The 18,399-nt window shown below is 43.2% G+C and overlaps 1 protein-coding gene across 4 annotated transcripts in view; it reads left to right on the top strand.

The window, feature by feature from the left end:
* The window catches only part of ptpn11b (protein tyrosine phosphatase non-receptor type 11b), a 37,350-nt gene that overhangs the window by 6,766 nt on the left and 12,185 nt on the right, over positions 1 to 18,399 (top strand). For all 4 annotated transcript variants that reach the window (XM_071917972.2, XM_071917973.2, XM_071917969.2 and 1 more), the window contains exons 2-3: positions 9,155 to 9,277; positions 16,194 to 16,388. In XM_071917972.2, the coding sequence (XP_071774073.1) occupies positions 9,155 to 9,277; positions 16,194 to 16,388 (318 nt within the window). The remainder of the gene's footprint in view (positions 1 to 9,154; positions 9,278 to 16,193; positions 16,389 to 18,399) is intronic.

Genomic DNA, 18,399 nt, shown 5'->3' on the forward strand with positions numbered 1-18,399 from the left:
CAAAAAGTCACTCACTTCCCTCTAGCTGTCAATATGTTGTGTCTATGTAGCTGACGCAGACATGCATTGTGTCAATATGCATGAAAGGTCTGAGAGAGCTGATCCTGGCGCTCCAAAGTGAACCAGTTCAGAAACGGGGTCTTCGTGGTCGACTGAACACGGTCTGGAGAAAGGTTGACCACAAACCTTATGCATACCAGTCGGCATTGTGTGATATTAGTAAAGTGATTTTGATCTGACATCATTAAACTGCCCACAGCACGCTCATATTTACCAACCAGGCCGGTCTGTGATGCTTCATACCAAAGGAAACCAAAGAGACGAAAAAGAAAGTCCAGCTTTCTCTGGACGGAGCACTGCTGACTTCTGTTCTAGGAGACAGTTTGTCTTTCACTCTGAAGTTTCAATTCATCACTTCCTGTGGGGGGAGAAGATTTCCAACTGCGTACTCAACACCAGACTTTCATTTAGGTAAATAAGGTGTGATTTAGGCTGATGGGTAGGCCTGGGTATTGTTAGGATTTTACAGATTCCGGTGCCATTTTTGATTCTTATCAATCCGATTCTTAATCAACTCCCTTATCGATTCCTGCAGTATACATTTTAAGGGGTAAAAGACTACATGCAGCTTTTGTGTAGTTAACTTTGTTTTATTACTCAAGACCAACATTGCTGTGTAGAGTTACTTTTGTCTTTTCAAAATGGCTAAGGCACATTTGGCATAAGGCCTTATTTGAGAGAACAAAATACAAGAAGAAGTGAAAAAAAATGCAAGTAATTGGAGGTCAACATCACTGAACAAAAACAAAATATTTCCCAATGTATTTACCACTTTATTGGGTCGTTCAAACACGCTCTACCATTAGTTACAATATTTCCAACAGCACATGAAGGCAGCATCTGCTTCCTACTGTAGTGACAGCTGGTGCAGCGCAGAATAAGTGTGGCAAATCTAGGAGATAATGAGGGAAATATTGGACTTTTAGACCAACAGTTCAATCGTTTGGCTTCAGAACACTTGGATTATGCTGCACGAGCTGTTTGGAAGAATTCTATGGCCCTTTTTTTTTGGCATATTTGGAACTCCAAAGAAACAGTCTCCAGCAACTTCTGTTGTTTTGGAGAAGGCTGCCACAGAGCTGCGCTAGCCAACTCGACACTAGACTTGTGTTATATGGACTTACAAACTTCACCAGTGTTTTGACCCTGGTTTTGACTGACATGAGGGTGAGTATGGTACGTATGTGACACCCCCGGCGTCAAATTGTGTCATTGTCTGCGATTGACGGCACACCGAAAGGGTCAAGAAGGTTGTGGTGCAGCTACTGGAGACACATCCAGCTGTTCAACATTCTTAATAATTGATAAGAGGAATCGTTAGTGTGGTGTCTTATAAAAATCTGATGAATTAGGCAATTTGGAACTGGGACTAAATTGGAGTAGCCAGCCCAAACTGAAATCTGGCTCTCTTTCTCACGGACTCCAACATCCAGTTTGTCTTCACCACTGTAGTAGAAGGCAAAAGTTGTGAAAATTCAGCTTTTGTTGCTGTTTCTGCAGGCCCGGTAGAAGGCACTTGATGACAGCTTTGGCAGAGTTTACCATCGTCTCCATATTGAAAACACTGAACATTCGATTTGTCGTCTGCTGCCACAATGTGAATGCAGCATTAGAGTGGGGGGAAGGGCCCTCGGGGGCATTAAAGAAGCTGGCCTTGTGGTTTCATGTCTGGCCACAGCGCTGCAAGGTGACAAGACACCTTGTGGGGAAAGTCTTGTGGTTTCCTGGTTTGACCTGGTAGTTGTAGTTGTGGTAGTAGGACTGTGCACTGAGTATGGGTAGAGTACAAAAATAGCTTGAACTCTTTGATTTTTTTTGTGAGTGAATCTATAGGTGTGTAGTTACTATGGAAACACAAAGTAGCTTTAACAATAATATATAACCTTTATTTATAGAGCACTTATTAAATAGTGTTACAAAGTGCTTTACAAGGGAAATTCAAATGTGAGCAATGAGCAATAACACGATCAATAAAAAGAAGAAAAAAGAAGAAAATACAAAAGAGCAAATGAAAAGAATATTTAAAACAGGAATAGCTCAGACCACAGTTCAAGTAAAAGCAGGCCTAAAAAAAAAAAGTGCATCAAAGTGCAATCTAATTATACCTGCAAAAAGCTGCAAAAACCCAGGAGCTATGGTAAGGTCACGACGAGCGAGAACACGATAGGCGGCTGCTGCGGCGCTTTCTTGTCTTCTGCTATTATTTTCTACCTCATCGACAACTGGAAAAGCATTCAGCAAAGCACTCCCCTACCCCACCCCGCCCCTCCTCCGAGCAGCCACAAATAATGGCTTAATGGCACACTGCTGAATTGGCTGTATTGCAGTGGGGGGGGGGGGGGGGGGGGTTAGCTTTGGCGAGGGCTAACTATTATCCAGTGTAACTACCCCATGCATGATTAGGTGTAATCTCCAGGCACTGGCAACACAGCTGTTGCGCTTAGCCTGCCGACAAGACAGCGGGGACCTCGCCGCTCTCGGCGGACCTGGCACGTCGGCCCGAAAGAAAGCCCCCGCCAGCGTTAGGATCATAGAGCGGGGAAGGCCCGGGAACGCTGCCATCGGATGGCCACCGACCTCTTCTGAGGAAGAGGAGAGGAGAGGGTGGGCGCCCGTCCCGTTCGTCTGAGTGGGGGGAAAGGAGCGAGGTGGACGAGGAGGAGGGGGTTGGGGTTGGGGGCGGCGGGGGGGGGGGGGGGGGGGGGGTTGAGGGTTAGTGAGGCGGCTGATTGCACCGACGGGTGCTGGTATCAGGCCTGCTCACGCTCATCCAAATCCCAGATTAAGCTCGCTCGCTCTCCTTCCCCCACTCTCTCTCTCTCTCTCTCTCTCTCTCCATCTAACCCAGTAACACTTTTACAAGCACTCTCTCTACGTCCCTATATCTCCCTCCCTCCCTCCCTCCATCCTTCCTTGTGTGTCAGTGCCCAGTGCTGGATTACTAAGCTCTGAGGCTACTGAAGCAGGGGGCTGTGGCAGGCTTCGACCAGAATGGTGAGGTAGGGCAGAAACTATCCCACTCAGCCGATTTCCCGCTATCAAACTACCCCTGCACTTTTTCTTCTTTTGATATAATGTCTATAGTGCTTCATGAAACGCATAGCTGTAGTAGAATCCGGTGCTTATGGATAGCAGGTGAACTTGGGAGCGCATGTGGATATGTGCGTATGTGTGTCTGCATCTTTGTGTGTGTGTTGGTGTAAAGGTGGGTACTTGGGGATGTTTGGTTACAAGGTGGGACCAGGGTGTGAGTGGAGTCAGCATTACCCTCTAGTCGTTAAGAAGGCTGTAAGATGGTTCAGTTGTGTGTGTGTGTGTGTGTGTGTGTGTGTGTGTGTGTGTGTGTGTGTGTGTGAGTCCGATCCCGTCTCCATTGTTTGAAAATTTGACGTGAGCGACAGCAGCGCTGCGGTGCGGGATTGTATATGGATTAGTGACATAAGGCATTTTTTTTCCCCCTGCTGTTTTTTGTTTTTCCCTATGAAACTGTGTAAGATTAAAAACAATACCATGAGTAATCTGTCCACCAGCTGACACACAACACCAGTCAAAGGGTCTTTCGTGTTTAGGCCTAAATGTGATGGTCAGTTTCGCTTGCATTTTGCTGAAAGGGAGAGTCACAAATGGAACATAGTTTATTTTCACAGTTTAGACGGAAGACACCTGATTTACAAGAAAAAAGAAAAAAAAAAATTCTACATTGTAGACTATGCAAAATAATTCATCAGACTCTTCACGGACTGTAACTCCCACAGACCTGCTAACCATGCAGTAAAAATGATACAATAATTATTATAGATTTGGTGTTAGTGCTGTAGGTAAATATACATGTCACATTAACAGAGAGAAATGGATCTCTAGCAGCCAATGTTGCATGGAATGCGGTTGTAACTTTAATTCTCCTTGTTACTATCAAGGGACGAGGTGCTGCAAGGAGACATCAGTCTATCCTCCTAAGGATTAACTTTGGGTGTCGTGGATAATACACTCACCCGTCTCTCTCTTTGAAAAATTTCCTCTCTGTCTACAAGTGATCTGTCCCCACCCCCCACCCCCTTCGCCCCAATCTCCATGCCAGACTTCCAGACTTTTTTTTTTTTCCCCTGATCCAATCCACCCCCCCTTCCCCCTTCCCCTTTACATGTATTTGTGACTAATCCCCTGGTGAATGCTGGTCGTAATCGGTTACAATTTGCCGTTTTGCAAAAGTTCCTCCCATAATCTGCTCCCTCGGGCCGTGGAATGAGAGAAAGCACTTGCGGATCGGTGTTTGCCCCCCCCCCCACACACACACACACACAACCGGGGCGGAGAAGGGGGTGAGGCGGGTGGGTTGCAATCTGGGCCAGATGTCTGGTCTGTCTGTCGCTCGCTGACCCGGGGCCTTCTGGGCCGGCTCTCGTTTTTCACCGGCCAACACTCCCCACACACACTAGGCCCGGACGGATATACAGTATCAGCCGTTATATCATGCTGATACTGGCCTTTTGTTAAATATTGGATATCGGCCAGTCATGTGCTTCACCTCCATGGATGGAGGTTCCTCAATATGGTCAATATATCGCTCTAACCTTAATTCTAATGTGGTGTTTTGATCAGATACGCATGAATATGTTTTTAGGATTACTTTGTTTATATCAGAGAAGTCATTCCAGTGTGGTGTGGGAGGATTTTACTCAACAGTCTGTAAAACCTGCAGTGAAACCTGCCTCACCCTGCCTGAAAGAGCTGCTAAACCTAAAAAAACTTAATCAGTATGACGTTCAATGGAGATTTTCAGTGTCCCATGATGGTCTAAATGCTGCCTCAGGGGTTTTTTCACCCTGACAAGAATGAAACTCGAGGGGGAAACAGCTACAATGCAAAAAATATCAAAAACCCATATTGTTCAAACCCTACCACACGCTACCATCACCTCATTCTCTCTGTCTCTATCTCTCCGTCTCTCGCTCCATCTGTCTCTTCTTCCCCTCCCGTCGCGCTTCCTCTCTTTGTCATAATCGAGTCCCGTCAGGCCGCTTTGTGAATGACAAGCTGTCAGTGTCACTCTGATTCATCATCATCATCACCGCCCGCGCGACGATGACAACTGCTGCTCCTCCGACAACGTAGCCTACATGTCTGACATTTATGTTTAGCTCTCTAAAAGCCATTTGTGGTATTTGCTATTCAACCTAGTCGTAGTACGGGTTACTGTGAGTTCATTTGATTGGAATTCCTCAGTTGTTCAGACAAATGGAATCCCCAAAAGATGACAATAAGAAATGTCAGACCTAGAAATCGCTGTTAGAAAGTAGTAATTAAAGTGCAAATGTAAATATTTTACCATCCATTTAGTTTTTAATACATTTACTTTTTCATATTTAAATATGAAAGTGTCGCATAGCGTGAGCTGGGATTCAAACCGTCGCAGCAGTATTCTCCACTCTGAAATGACACTGGATCTTCTGAGCTGACACGAGTCTTATTTTTATCTTGGTGTCATGGGTTTGTGTCAGACAGTGTACAAAAACAGAAACAGCTAAATCCCCCCCCCCCCCCCCCCCCCCCCGCTGTTAAATCTTTCAGATATTATCTTCTCTGCATGAGTTTGATAAAGGCGCTCTTGTTGTGCCGCTCGCTGCCTGCTCTCATCTGGGCTATATTGATCAATAATAAGCCTTTGTAATGTGTCGGTGGCGGCGGTGAAAGGCTACGGCTCGGGTTGGGGAAACGCACTCGCTCCGTGACTCATTCAGTCTATTTGTCAGTGTCAAAACAATCTGTTTTCCCCCTCTTCTTGAATCATTGACATTTACCAGCATTCCTCTTTTTATTTTTTTTTTAGCCAAAGTCGTAGGGCTGCAACTAATGATTATTTTAGTAATTGGCAACTGGTGACTATTTTTTCAATTAATTGATCAATCTGACAATTATTTGTTTGTCACGTCTTTGAGGAGCAAGTCAGGGGAGAAAGTCATCCATATACATCTTTGTTACTAGGAAGAAAGGAAGGAAAAATAGTAAAGCAATTCCATGCCTGCAAATGCTGTGGGCTCTTAGTGTACAGGTAGAGGTGAAAGAGCACGATTTTCTTTAATTCAATTATAAGATACTAAACTAAATGTTTTTGTGTGGCAGTGAGTGCTTTCAGTGATCATTATCCTCTAAGGTTATTTGCTAGAGGGAAAAAAAAAATCCACCCTAAAACACTTTTGATACTGTTAAAAACAGCTGTTGTACCTTGCATTTCTGGGCCCAATTTGTTGTTTGGATGTGTGTTTTTCTTATTCCAGTGGATAACTGGCCAAATGTAGACAACATGACATCACATCGAGACATTTCCAGTAGTTACAATGGAGCTTGGTAGCAGAAAATGTTTCAGCGATCTAAAACATCAATAGTAAATATCAGGTTTTGTCTCTCAGAATCAAAGAGCGAGGCTTCTTTCTTCTAGAGCCGGCATTTTGCACTAACATTCACTTTTTTACGACTGGAAAAACTGTCTCTCTTGCTCTTACAATGCTATCACTATCACTATTGCTCTCTCCACATACACATACAACTTCAGGTACTCTGAACTCAGGTTCTCGGGTTGTCAAAAGGCATTCTGGGAAATGTAGGAAATCGCCAGCTGAAGCAGCGGTAGACGAGGCAGGTTGAGGGAAAGTGGGTAGACAACTGGCTTTGCCTGCTGCATGCCAGCCGTGAGTAGATGTTTTGGCTGAAGTGCCACCTAAAATGTAAATTGCTTCATCGCCTCCATCTGTGACCTGTTAAAGCAATTCCAATTTCAGCTGCAGCCATTCTCTTCTGCAAAGCATGTTTTGGATCCTGTGACCCTGACCCATTACACACAGCGTTTAGAGTAATTTGCGCTGCTTTTTTCCTGCGTCGCTACTGACAAACACAACACTTACTGTACATGTCTGCAGTTCCATGTCAATTTTGCCAAGCCCTCCCGCCTCGACGCATAAACAGGGCCCAGGGCGGCTAATGGTGCGTTGGATTAGCCAGGGAGGCCACACAGTAGTTAGGGAGGTTTAACCCAATGATCCCTGCTTAAATATGAGCTCTAATTCCACACAGCTGACAGACAGACATTCACTGTGACATTACTGCGTTACACACTCCCCGCTTCTTCCACACCGGTGCAGTTTATTCGCCATTAAACGCTATTAAAATATATTACTTTTTTTTTTTCAATGCTACAGCCTCATGCCCGATGAAGGCAGCCTTTGTGGGAATTTCACAAGATCTATATGGATGTTTGACAGCTCAATGAGCCACCGTTTGTCCTTCTGTTTGGTTTATGGCTTGTTACTGTTAGTGGATGATCAATATGGTGTGGTTTGGATAAATGTCAGTGTCAAACACTTGCCAGTTAATGGGTCAACACCTGACTGAGAAGTGGATAGGATAAATATTTGCCTGCACAGTGTTGTGCAACAGAGGAAGCAACAAGTCATTATTAGCCGTGGGTTTGAAGTACTGTAAACCTTAGTTTCCTTCCCTTGCAAAATGCAAGACAAACAGTTTGTATTTGTTCACTGTTGATACTGCAGGATACAAATCCGTGGTGCTTTTTTACTTTGATGGAAAAGTAGTGCACTAATAGAAGCTCACTACAAAAATCAAGATTACAGATCATATTATAGCTGTAAACAATGCAGTCACAAATACAGGAGACCGTGCAATTCTTTTAAGAATAAGAGCACTGATAGTAGTTTATGCACGTGAACCCTAATCTCCTGGCATAAAATGTGCTTTTAATAGTAGAACCACCACAGTTTTAACCTGTCATCTCAACTGCGGTATAACAAGGTCATTTGCAAAGTATCACAAGATCATTTACAAGCCATTAAAGCAATTTACATACTATCAACAGTTCACTGTTCTAAAGGGAGGTTTTCTAAGGGCTGCTATATCTGATCAAATGTTTTAATATGAAAAACTAGCATTTAAAAAAACCCCAAAACAAACATTTAACTTATCTTTAACTAGCAAAACCAGCAAAAAAAAAAGTTTTTCATGTTTTTGTCTTCTAGGTAAATGCAATATGACTGATAGTCTGTTGTGATTGTTAACACCTTTGACCAAAATCAATGCAGTAAAACGTGGGGTGTGAAACTGACAAAATCATCCATGTGTCCCCAGTAGATCATTGATTCCAGTGATCCATGCTAACAGTTAGGCTATGTGGAGTGATAGTAGGTTGCATGCTAACACATTAGCATACACTATGTTGAGTGATAGGAGGCTTCATGCTAACACTTTAGCGCACACTATGTTGAGTGATAGGAGGCTTCATGCTAACACTTTAGCGCACACTATGTTGAGTGATAGGAGGCTTCATGCTAACACTTTAGCGCACACTATGTTGAGTGATAGGAGGCTTCATGCTAACACTTTAGCGCACACTATGTTGAGTGATAGGAGGCTTCATGCTAACACTTTAGCACACACTATGTTGAGTGATAGGAGGCTTCATGCTAACACTTTAGCACACACTATGTTGAGTGATGGTAGGCATCACTCAATCTCATCTCTCTATCTCAAAAGAGAGCTAATGCTAAAAGGTATTTTTAAACCATGCTCGGCTATGCCTGGCAGTTTTATGTAGGAGAATGGTGACATTTACATTAAATATAATTTAAACAATGTACTGTTTTGAACTAGGGACCACTGTCTAGGAGTGCGACTTGTTTTTTTTTCCACAGGAAGTGAAGGTGGTGGGTGATGAGAGACGGTGTAGCCTACAGATAAAAATCACTCTCACTTGAAATAGTTTCAAAAATAAACCGTAGTTACATCAGCTGTATTGACTTGATGCTATTTATGAATCTACATGACATATAACAAAAGCCACTAACAGCTTTTTTATTACCAAAATGTCAGTCTTTTTACTTTGGATTATGGCATAGGCTACTATCACTCATGTACTCCTGTATGCTGAAGTGTTATCTACCGGGAACACATACAGTATATTGTCATCACTTGTTGACCAACATGCAATCTCCCAAAAACTTGATGTATTCCTTTAAGGCAACTATTTCAGAAATTTTCCTCTCACGTAACGTCTTTCTTTTGCCCCCTCGTTCCCGTGGCTGCTTAGGTGGTTCCACCCCAACATCACCGGCATCGAGGCAGAGCAGCTCCTGTTGACCCGGGGCGTCCACGGCAGTTTCCTGGCCCGGCCCAGCAAGAGCAACCCGGGGGATTTCACCCTCTCCGTCAGGTAGGTCTCTCCATTTCCTCTCCCTGTTGTTTTTGCCATTCGCCGTCGGTGTGACATTTACATTTTAGACATTTAGCTACCACTCTTATCCAGTGATTTACAACGAGTGCAAGATTATAATGAGCTTCATTTCCTAGATCACCGAAAATTAAAAGCAATCAAAAGTCAGGAGTGCAAAGGTCACAGCCTTGGTGCCCTTACAATGTTTCTGTGAGCATAGAATGACCAAGTGACGTTTCACCTGCGGGTGAAGGGACGGCATTTACACGGAGTAGGAGTTCTGACACGCATGTTCAATGTGGGAGTTTCTAGGAATGTGTTGGAGAACAGATTGAGAACGGGCCGTTTGGTAACATTCCCAAATGAATTTGCCCACATCAATCTTGGTTTTGACTGCTAATGGGTTTTTAAAGCCCATAGCAACACTAATAATTTTGGATTGAAACTGAAAATTAATTTGGGAATGATATATTGAGGTAAATATTCTTCAGTGTTCCCAGGGGACACTAAAACACTCCAGTGAAAAAATGGGATGATGAAGAAGAATAATATAATAAAACAATCATGTCTACCTGAGTGGAATCAAAATGTCTCCTTAGAATCAATTAAGGTCTTCCTATAGACAACCAGTGTAGTATTGATCAATATCAATCCATATATTGGCAAACCGATATACATATATATTGGTCTAACCCTATAGCAGACTAACCCTTTGAGGAAACCGTGAACTTGTTTGGCAGGCACATCTGGTGCGTGGTCTCTTGTGGGCTGGTGATTTTGCGGAAAAGAAATGTGATATTTCTGGTAAATACGACTCAGCGCTACATCCTGTGGTGATTGCAGAGAGAGGGAGAGGGAGAGGCAAACTGAGATAGAGAAAGAGAGACAGTTTCAGAGTGGCTCTTCCTTGGCAACGGAAGCTTTTAAGAGGCTCATCAGTCGGCCAAGCGCCTGGAAAAGAGCCCAAACGCATTTGTTATCCCGCCACTCTTTGGCTGTAGTTGGCATGGCCACATGGGCAGGGAGAGGCTGTGTGTGTGTGTGTGTGTGTGTGTGTGTGTGTGTGTGTGTGTGTGTGTGTGTGTGAGAGAGAGAGAGAGAGTGAAAGAGAGACAGAGACAGAGAGGAAAGGGAAACAGGGTAGTTAGTCAGCCAGTAGCTTTTAAATAATGTTAAGACTGGGGGACACATGTTAAGGCTTTGACCTTTGCTGCCTGTGGTGTGCGTGTGTGTGTACTGTGTGTGTGTGTGTGTGTGTGTGTGTGTGTGTGTGTGTGTGTGTGTGTGTGTGTGTGTGGTGCATGTCAGGTAGCAGAGTGTCATAAATCAGACACACCACAGGAGGCTTGGTGGGGTAAGGTTTAGCCACAGTCTGTGGTCTTGACAGACTTAAACACACACACCACACACACACACGTAAACACACACACACACACACACACATTGAGGTCAATTGACCAGCATGCAGAGCCTCGCCACCTGCTAGAGAAGATGGGTAACTTTGAACCAGGAGGAAGGAGGAGGGGAGTTCATAGTAACTTGGCTGTCAGATCTTTTTCACCACTGGCTAGTGATTTGTGCCGGTTGGACTGGGCAAAAATTGGTCTAGAAAATGAAGGCGAATTATGTGATTGCAGCTTCAATAATACATTATGCCAACAGGTGGCTTTTTGACCATCGGCCAGTGATTTGTACTGGATGTACTGTGCAAAAGAAAGTATGAGGGAGTTTTAAAAAATGCTGCTGCTCTTGGAGAAAAATCTGCAAAGCTTTAAAGAAAAATGAGTTTTCACCTTGCTAGTAGGGATGGGACAATATATCGAAATTCAATATATCGCAATGCAAAAATGTGACAATACGTATTGTGGGGCAGAAAAATGAATCACGATATTAGCTCCATTTTATTCTGCTGTAGTAATCACAAATGAGACGCTTGCCCATCACAAAGATCTCCATCCAAATTATATTATCTGCACTTTGTAATGCCATTTTTAAATTGTTGTTTACATTCTAGCAAGCCAATGCCATCGCTAAAAAGATTTGTGTCTCAGAAATAAACAGAATTCTGCACAGTCACAGAAGTAAGACACCATCAAAAATTGACTTGTGACTTTAATATTAATAACCAACACATTACATCTGCAGTAGGCTTCATCGGTGCAAAAGTAAGTCTGGAAAAGTCTAGCAAGTGTAAAAACAATGTAGAGGAAGATTACATTATCTATGGAAGATAATGACTTCAATGCTATTATATCTACGCAAGCTATCTGAGCTGATAGAGTGTGTGTTTCACGCTCATAGTGGGTTCTTTCACCCAACGTTCTCTCACTCGCTGTCTTCACACACACACACGCACACACACACACACACACACACACACACAGTATGCCTTATCAGAGCAGAGGAGAGGGTAATTAGCCAGTCATTTGCCAGGTTTCTTCTTACCGAGGCCATTATGAGTGGGACAGTCAGTCTCGCTGTTCAGACTGTAATGGACGCTGAGGGACTCTGTTGTCTCTCTCTCTTTCTGTCTTATCTTCTTCTCCCTGCCTTTCCTCCTCCTCTTATCTCCCCCCCCTCGCCCCCCCCCACCTCCCTCCTTTCCCGGTCCGGGGAGGTGAACAGAAGAAGAGGGAGGAGTCGGGACGGAGCCGCCGCTCAAAAAAAAAAAAAAAAGTGTCTGAAGGCTAAACTCCTGAGACGATAATGAGAGCTTTTTGAGGGTTTCGAGAACGTAATCATTTCTGAGTTTTGAGAAAAAGTTTGAAGTCGGGGAAAGTTTGGCCATAATTTACAACCAAGTCCAATTCCGTAAGGAGAAGAGTCCGGTCAAGTTTCTCTGATCATTTTTCATGCTCTTTTATACTCCGAAGACCCCGAGGAGGAATTTTTTAAGGGGAATCTAAAGAGAGAATTTTGCAGAGATTATTACCATGGAGAGCAGATGGATTTTTTCCCCCCCCTAGCCTCTGTATTATGTAATGCTAGCCCGGGTTCACTTAGATACGTTTCCACTGCGGCCGGGGCTATTTATAGGTTTCCACAATTGATTAAGATGCATAAGGGGAATTGACATGGAGGTCAAATGTTGATCAGCCTCATTTTTGATAAGTGGACCGGATAAGGCGAAAGGGATTTCTCAGCGGTGTTTATAAGAGTGAAAAACATTGCTAGAATGAGCTTCAGGGAAAAGCAAGGAAGAATAAATTAGACTTTCTGCCAAGGAACAAAACATGCCAGACTTTGAGTTTTGCACATGCATATTTATATACCTTGTGTGCATTTTTAAGCACTATAATTCCCAGTTCCCCTCATTTCTGCACTTCCATCTTATCAGTGTATTGATTAGTTGTTGTGGCCTTACTCTTTCAAGTACTGTAGTTGCTAAAACTCACTATTTTTGCAGGATTCAGCGCTCTGGCTGTGATTGCTGAATGGTAGTTTCACCTGGTCAAGTTGAATGTAAGAATTGCAATCTTTAAACACATAATTCTGCACTTCAGATCTGATCGATCTGCTGCTGTGGCTGTTGAGCTGCAGCAGGAAACCGAGTGAGGAGGCGTTGTGAAGGACTTCATGACGTTATTATGTGTGTGTGTGTGTGCGCTTCTGCTCAGCTGGTTCTGCCAAGCCGCACCGGATTACGGCAAAATCGATGATGAACTTGTCTTGCTCCCGAGATGAAATTAAAGGAATAATACATCAGGCAGGCCGTCCTCGAGTCAGAAGGGCTCAGGCTCCATGCAGTAACACAGCTCTGTGTCGTCCATCTCATCTGTTTCTCCAGTAAAGCAGGATACTGGCATACCATTAAACCTACAGCATTCAATGTATTCTTAACAAGAAAGGGTTCTATTTAGTACATGTATCATAACAGAACCCTTTTTGGCGCTGTAAAGATCTCTTTTAGAAAGGTTGTCTGATGGTCAAATTGTTCTACATAGACCCTTTATGGTGCTTTCAAGAATTAATTAAATGTCCCATACCAATAGTATCAAAGGAACTTTTTAAAAACCTCACTAGTCTCTTTATTCTGATTGACCTTTTTTCATTTTTCATTATAGATCTATATAGAACCACTACCCTAAGCTAGCTAGAAGGTAGGTTGCTTTACACTCATAGTTATTTGTGGTGAGTAAATTTTAATGAGTGATGATTCACATAGGATTTCCTCACATCATGTAAGTGAATTGCAGTAGTTTGACAGTATAAAGTCACATGTACTGTATGTTCTGACAGATGAAATACATCAGATCACCTCACACCGGTTCCTGAGCGAATGAACAGCAGAACAGCACAAAAAACTAAACAGTAGCCAGAAGCTTCCACATTGACAACGAATGCAGTGAAATATCACATTGTCTTAATTTCAGCAACAATTTGCAGATGTATCATGCCTCCAAACCAAATCGTTAATTCTGTAAATGAAGTCAGAATCAGTAGTTGTCAGTACTGACTAAATATTAATTTTAAGTGCATTACATTGCAGTATGATAGAGAATCAAGTTTTACAAGCTATCAAAAGTTTTTTCTAATTGTGGTTTTGATACTCATGAAAAAGTAGGAAATAGACATGGAAAAAGAGTGCATAATTAGGCACTGCAAGCTGATTGGTTCCTGATTTATACCTCAGCAACACTGTTGGGATCCTGTCAAGACATTTTTTCTCCGTTGCTGTATGTTAGGAACTGATATTAGTCTGTCTGACCTCTGCATCTGTAAAACAGGACCAGACCAGCTTCATAATATTCTTCCTGCAAGGAAAACTGCTATGTTGCAGTAAATCCATAAACGTTATCAATGTCTGAGAGAGGGAGAGTGGGGGAAGTGATTGAAAATCTAATTGGGTGCGTTTGGCTCATTCCGGAGAGTTAATGGTGTTAAACTCGGAGAGGAGAAAAGGGGCCTCGGCCTGAGAGTCGGGGAGGGGCCTATAGCAGGGCCACAGCCCGGTGGCACCCTGCCAACCGCCACTAATAGAGCCATAAGGCAATTACCAGGAAACACTGGGAGAGAGGTTAACGGCGGGAGAGGGAGATAGGGGAGAGATGGATGGACGGCCGGACAGACAAATGCAAGGAAGAAGGGAGAGTTCAGATTTATGCTGAGTGGGAGGATGGGTAGAAAGTCAGAAAAAAATGGGGATGGGAATTTCATGAGGACGGCAAGAAAAGTGATGGAGGGAAATGGGATTCGTGCCACTTGATATGACCATTAGCTGATAATCAGTTTGCAGAGAGAGAGGGAGCATATTGTACTATCAGCCAGCAGATCAGATACTACTGCCTGCCTGAGTGAGCGCCATGTGATCTCTGACAGTGTGTGGTTGTAGTCGCGCTAAATATGTTTTGCTGAAGAAACATGTCAGACGATTTCACAGGCGATGGAAAATGGAAAAAAACCTAAGTAAATCTCGCAGCTCGACTTGTTTCCAGGCAGATAACATCTTATAGTGTGGAAGGCTACACGTGTGTGTGTGTGTGTGTGTGTGTGTGTGTGTGTGTGTGTGTGTGTGTTCACGTTTGTGCGTACCTATTCAAACCACCCAGAGGACTTTGAATATGCAAAAGTGATAGCAAATGTTTTCTGGCTTATCTCTCTCGCAGCGCCGCAGCCGCACACATTTCCATCCCACTGTTCTGCAAACGTGATAAAACCCTTCCTCCAAATACACTAAATGCGAGATCAAAAGAGTATTAAAAAGACGAGCATCCCGGGCGAGGGGATTGTCTTTCTCTTGTTTTTAGGCGGCAAACACGCAGCGTGTGCTAAAATGGATGAGCAGTCGTTACATCACGGAGGCATTGTAGCTTTTCTTCTTGCATTTTGTTTCCTTCCTGTAATACCTTGTGGCTTTTTTTTTTATCATACCAATGCTGGCATAATCACAAAAGGTCAAAGCCGTTTTATTTTGCTTCAGTATGTTTGTGTTTACAAGGCAGTTCATACTCCAGTGTTGCCAGAAGAGTCATTTTATGTTTTCTAGAAACAAGTGTCAGTATCTTGAAACCAGTCAGAATAAACCGGATTGTTAAATTAATCTGCATTGGATTTCATTTGTAATTTATTTTAAGAAAAATAGTGTTTGAGGACTCAATATGAGATTAAATGACTTGCCAAGCTGGACATTTGCATGCAGTGTGTGCACTTGTGTGTGGGCGCCAACGTGTATTAAAGTGTGTATGGGCGCGCTCTCCTGTGTGTGTGAGCATGTATGAGCTTACGTGTGGGTGTTTTTGTGTGTGCGTTTGTCTGTGTGTGTGTGTGTGTGTGTGTGTGTTTTCAGCACCGCTATTCCTGCAGACCCGCAAGCGAACAACAGAAAAATAAGTGCTCACTCTCAGTCTGCCTCTGTTTAAATGCAGGATCAATGATAGACTGACTGACTGGCTGAATGAGTAGTTTTTTTGTGTACTTGTACTTTTTGGACTTGGTCATTTTACTTCTATTTAAGTACATTTTTGCTGCAATATTGCTTAGCTGCATTTTAAATCACATCCATTGCAGAGTGCACATTTTGTTTCTCTCCATCAGCAATGCAAATTGACAGTCAGTCAGCCGAGAAGAGAAGAGTCATGTGGCTTTACTTTTGCTTGTGCACTTTATTTTGTCATTTGTCATTTTTCCAATTAAAAGAATCTAGTTTGAACTCAGTCCTCTATTGCATGGATAAAAATCACATCTAACAACATTCTCTTTTCTAAAAGTAACTCAGTAACTTTTACTCTGAGTAGGCTACATTTTAAACAAGTTACTTGTTACTTTTGCTCAAGTAGATTTTCACACCAGTACTTTTACTTCTACTTGAATATAGTAAAACATCAGCAAAGTAACATTACATCTACTGGAGCAGAATGCTTTAAAGCAGTCTTTCCACCCCTGCTGAATTCACTCCGTGTGCTTTTCCCCCGCTCAGGAGGAACGATGAGGTGACCCACATTAAGATCCAGAACTCGGGCGACTACTATGACCTGTACGGAGGCGAGAAGTTCGCCACGCTGGCCGAGCTGGTGCAGTATTACACCGAGCAACACGACATGCTGCGTGAGAGGAACGGCCATGTCATCGAGCTCAAGTACCCGCTCAACTGCAAGGACCCCACCTCCGAGAGGTGCAGACGCACGGCGACGTCCCACACGTGCACTCAAACACATCTGCACACATCTGCACACAGGTTCAGATGCACTATGGAGAGGGATACATGCAGATATACAAAAATATATATGAACACTACGATTAGACTGACATGTTGCACTTCGTCCACCTCTGATATGATAGAGCTTTCTCCCTGACCACAGCTAGTGAATATATATTTACTGTTATTATCTTTATTTGTATGCAGTTTTGGGCCTGGCAGTTTGTAAAAGCTCCAATGAAACCTGCCTCACTCACAAACCTAAGAACTTAATTAGTGTGGCTTTCAATGGAGAGTTTTAGTGTCCCATGATGGTCTAAATGTTGTTTCAGAGGCATTTTCCACCCTGAAAAAAAATAAAATTCTGGGCAAAACATAGAATCTTTGTAATTTTTTTGATTTTTTTGAGGGCATGAAAATGATCAAATTTAATAATATTGAATATCGGCACCAAAAAAAGCAATCGGTTATTGACAGCTTCACTCCAAACATATTGGTATTAGCATCAGCCTCCAGCAACCAATATTGGTCGAACCCTAGAACACACATCTAAAGCTGCACATGTACTTGCTTACATGCACACACTGCCACACATGCAACCTCACCCCCCGCCCCTCGCCCCCCAAACACACACACAAACGTACACACACAGTCATGTTTATACATACATAGGGCCGATGCATACTCCTGTACCCACGCACGCCCACACATTCAAGTCAAACACACTTCGTAGCTGCATGCATACGTAAACAGTGGCATACTCCCAAATGCATCTTCAAACAAACTTGGTGGGTGGTGCTGCTCCTTTTGTTTATGCACACCAATTAGCTCTGCACTAACATCCTTCCAGACAGTATACACAGGTCGGACATAGCCATACACGCCGTCCTACACCTACACACCTGCTCAAACAAGCGAGAATGGAGCTGCTGGCGTATGATGCCAAGAATGCACGCGCGTACACACACACACACACACACACACACACACACACACACACACACACACACACACACACACACACACACACAAACAGGGATGCATTGGAAGGCACTCATTAAAACACCCACAGGCCCATGCTGCTTTCATCCTTTGTTAAAAATCGTCACGTTTCAACTGCATCTGTGTGTGGTAGCATCTCATGCTGAGCCGGTTGTGTATCTCTTTCTCTCTCTTTCTCTCTCTCTTTCTCTCTCTCTCTGCACATCTGCACATTTGCGACTCGAATACCTCAGTTCCTATTTAGGTCCAAGAACAACTTGTGATCTATGGTTTTGGTGTATGTGGTTTTTCCATGTAACATAGGTGTCTTGTCAGAGCCTCCTACACACGTTTGCTCACCACACACAGGAAAAAACACACAGACGTGTAGGTTTTTCATTTTAACAGCATCAGCCGCCGAGTGAGGCTGCAGCAACTTGATCAACACGCTTCTTGCTGAGTGGGAGTCTAAGCCTATGTTGTATGTATATATATATATATATATATATACGTATATGTATACACACATTACACTTAAAGCTACGATATGCAACAGTGTATTTTTAGTCCCGCCCTCCTCCCACTCAGTTGGTCAAGTTCACTCCCCAACATTTGTCACTGGTCTTGATGAGCTGTCTTGAAACATCATCTAGCCTGAGGCTGAGTGAGCCGGCATCCAGGCGTTTAAGAGGCAGAACAGCCAATCTGAAATAAAAACCACAATGTTAATGTTCACCAGGTTTCTGAATCCTGTCTGCTGCATGTTTAGCTTCGCTGTTCTTTCTTTTCTGCCTGCTTTCCTCCATTGTTGTTGTTGCTGTGACTAACCTGACCTGCGTCTCACCTTGATAGCCACAACCAGCTCACTGCTAGCCATATGACCCATTTATTGTTATTTTAATGTGAAAAAAGTTGCATATTGCAGCTTTAAATACTGCTTGAATGAAAGAAATACTAAGCAATGACATGGTAACATAATAGTAATTACTAGGTAATATCAAGCATT

Source organism: Centroberyx gerrardi, chromosome 14 (genome assembly GCF_048128805.1).
Source record: "Centroberyx gerrardi isolate f3 chromosome 14, fCenGer3.hap1.cur.20231027, whole genome shotgun sequence".
Taxonomy (NCBI): domain Eukaryota; kingdom Metazoa; phylum Chordata; class Actinopteri; order Beryciformes; family Berycidae; genus Centroberyx; species Centroberyx gerrardi.